Below are 3,070 nucleotides of genomic sequence, written 5' to 3'. Positions count from 1 at the left end.
TGTTTTTTCTTTAATTACTTGTTGTTGAAAAAAATGTGGGTGTACTTATGTATACGCGTTAGAAGTTATCATTCATTCATATCATCTTTGACGTAAGAAATAAAATTTAAAGTAGCAAAAGTGATTAAAATAATTAGTAGGTAAAGTTAAAAACAACTTAAGTAGTATTTAATTTTAACATTAATGGTATTGACAAGTTTTCATTAAGAGTGTACAATGTAAACCTCAAATTAATAAAATATACTATACAGCCGACGAACTGTATAGCCGTGTAGTTAGCGATCCTACCTACTAAGCTACAGGTCCCGGGTTCGAATCCCGGTAGGTGCAAGCATTTATATGATGAATATAGATGTTTGTTTCCGAGTCATGGATGTTTACATGTATTTATGTATGTTTATATGAATATATTGTATTAAATATATCGTTGTCTTGTAACCCATAACACAGGCTATATATGCTTTACTTGGGGCAAGATAATTTGTGTAAAAAGTGTGTCAATATTATATTATTATATAAAAACATTATAAACAATTCTTATTTTAGCTATCACAAACCCATTGTATTGTCTGTAGGAATACGAAGGAAAATAAATAATTATATTTCTATAAAATTAAGTAAATAATATCTTTAATTTCTGACTTGTTCCTCATTTATTTACATAATATATAAATTTATTGCGATTTCCAATTAAGTATTCAATTCTGCCGTGCGGTCGCACATACTCAATTTTTTTTTAATTTTATCAAAGCTTAGACCCAAGCATATTGGCTTCCATAAACTTTACTATTGTGTCAATCATCAATTTCGGATTCGTAAAATGGATATCATGACTTCCTTCCACCCACATAACCTCAGTGTTCCTATTAATTTCACTTAATCTTTTCATAACTCGACTGGCAATGCTATCCGGCGCGTAATATAATTCACTCGTAAAATTATTTGCACATATAAACAGAGTTGGAGGCTGATTTTTCGTGAGCAGCTCGATAGTGAAATCCTCGGAAACATTGAACGTCGGAGAGACTTTGTTTCTTCTATCCAAAGATAACCTGCAAGTAAAGAAATATAGATAAGTAAGTATCTATGCACTGTTTTTGGTATCATTATCATATTCAATTGGACTTAACGTCGATGACGTCACATCGTCGCTTTGTTACGGTGTGCAAAACAAGCATCATTAGGATATGGTATGGTATAGGGGCAAGGGGGTTTCCGCAATTAAACCACTAGCATGGGTCCATTTTGCGTGCAGTAATGGCCAGTTACTCCAACCAGCCCAGCTCCTTCCAGAAGTTCAGAGGATTCCTGGGGTGTTCGCAGACTTCTTGGAGCGACCTCGTATTGGTTAAGGTTTTTGCCCGTTGGTTGGCCACCCCCGCACATTCCAGGATTACGTGAGCGACCGTTTCGTCTTCGGCCAAATAGCCTCTGCACTTAGGACTGTCCATTACGCCGATTGTGAAAAGGTGTTTGTTTAGTGATGTGTGACCCGTTACGGTGCCCACCATTATACGGATGTCATGTCTGTTGAGGCTGATAAGTCTACGTGTCAGTTTGGGCGACAGTGCAGGTATCGCCTCCTTATCACTAGGATATTATTATTAATAAATAAACTACAATTAATTTTTCAGTATTATAGATTGATGTTAATGTGTTGTGTTGTGATGCTGAATATTATTATTATTATAATATTGATGAAAACATCTGGGGTTAGGTAAAAAAAGTAATTACTTTTATGTCAGAACTGTTATAGCCACACAGAACTACATAACTATTAACAACAAAAGTCAAAACGTAAGAATGAAAACTTCAAAAACAAAACAGTGGTAGCATGAAAATATCACGAAATGTAACGGTAATGAAACTGCAAACCGTACTGACGCAACAGGACGTGCGCGAGGGGGTGAAAGGGGAACGGGGGTTCACGTGCCAGCGAGGTCCAGAGATAATGTGGCCTTGTAGTAGATTACTATTTTATTACATTTCGGCTGCTTTCGGCATTTCAATAAACGATCTATGGTATATTTTATGGATATTTCTTTTAAAATATGTGTGGATAATATGTTACAGATAGCGTTTTCTACCAATATCACTGACATCTACTAATTGCCACTGGACTGGCGGCTGTCAAAGTGCTTTTGTGCCTGATTGATATTCGCCATTGGCCATGTAGCGAGTCTGCGGTACTAAAACATTCTCAGATAAACAAACATCGATACGAAAACTATTTACAAAAAAAATGTGTACTTTATAACGTTAATTCCTGAAGGAAAACGACCGAAGTTAAATCAAAATGCTAAAATACTCCAGAGTATTGTACGCGTATCTCGCAACCATTTGTATTATACGTCAAAACTAGTTCTCTGGACGCTCGCGAGTGTCGCTTCAAATAGGCACAAATAAATTGCTGTCAAACATATCAGTGGTGGAACAGCCTGTCCAGTGGTATTTTATACAGGCCAGTGCCCAATATGGATGTGGGAATCAAGATTGACTTACTGAATGTGCCAAAGAAATACAATAAAATAGAAATTCAAAGGCAGCTAATTTTATGTACTCAAATATAATAAACTCTATATGTGTTGCATCCATTGTGCGACAAATAAAGCAGTTTACTTTACATACACTACTTTATGTATCCACATATAAGCCTCCATGATGCATTCAGTCAGGAGCCGCATATTATGACCAAGATAAATTTTAAACGGTAACGGAGTTAATTTAATATTTACTGGCAGCTGTCATAGTTCTTTGTGATCCAGAGACGAACTAGAGTCGGCCCCAACTATCATATCATTCGATATCTTACTTACGTGCAAGATTTGTCAAATTTGTTTGCAAATTGACATTTCATTTCCAACTAAACGTCATCTCGACTGATATTAGAATACAGGTCAAATCAAATGTCTTTGTTTTTCAGAGATGTTTGAATTTTGAATGAAATAAAAAGTTATATTATTATTCAAACAAAACAAATCTTATAACTATATTCACAATACTATGACTACATAAAATTTAAACTTTCAGTACGTGGATTTCCGCGTTGGATAGCAATAGATGTTATTGG

The 3,070-nt window shown here is 35.2% G+C and overlaps 1 protein-coding gene across 4 annotated transcripts in view; it reads right to left on the bottom strand.

Annotated features, from left to right (window-relative positions):
• Positions 1-3,070, bottom strand: part of LOC126973332 (serine hydrolase-like protein) — a 275,685-nt gene that overhangs the window by 256,767 nt on the left and 15,848 nt on the right. The window contains exon 5 of one of the 4 annotated variants that reach the window (XM_050820554.1): positions 293-1,052. The exons of the other annotated variants lie outside the window; for them this stretch is intronic. Within the exon in view, the coding sequence (XP_050676511.1) occupies positions 746-1,052 (307 nt within the window). The 3' untranslated portion in view covers positions 293-745. The remainder of the gene's footprint in view (positions 1-292; positions 1,053-3,070) is intronic. 4 annotated transcript variants of the gene reach the window in all.

This window comes from Leptidea sinapis, chromosome 29 (assembly GCF_905404315.1).
Source record: "Leptidea sinapis chromosome 29, ilLepSina1.1, whole genome shotgun sequence".
Classification (NCBI taxonomy): domain Eukaryota; kingdom Metazoa; phylum Arthropoda; class Insecta; order Lepidoptera; family Pieridae; genus Leptidea; species Leptidea sinapis.
The sequence above is the reverse complement of the archived record's forward strand: the minus strand, read 5'-3'. Positions and strand labels throughout refer to the sequence as shown.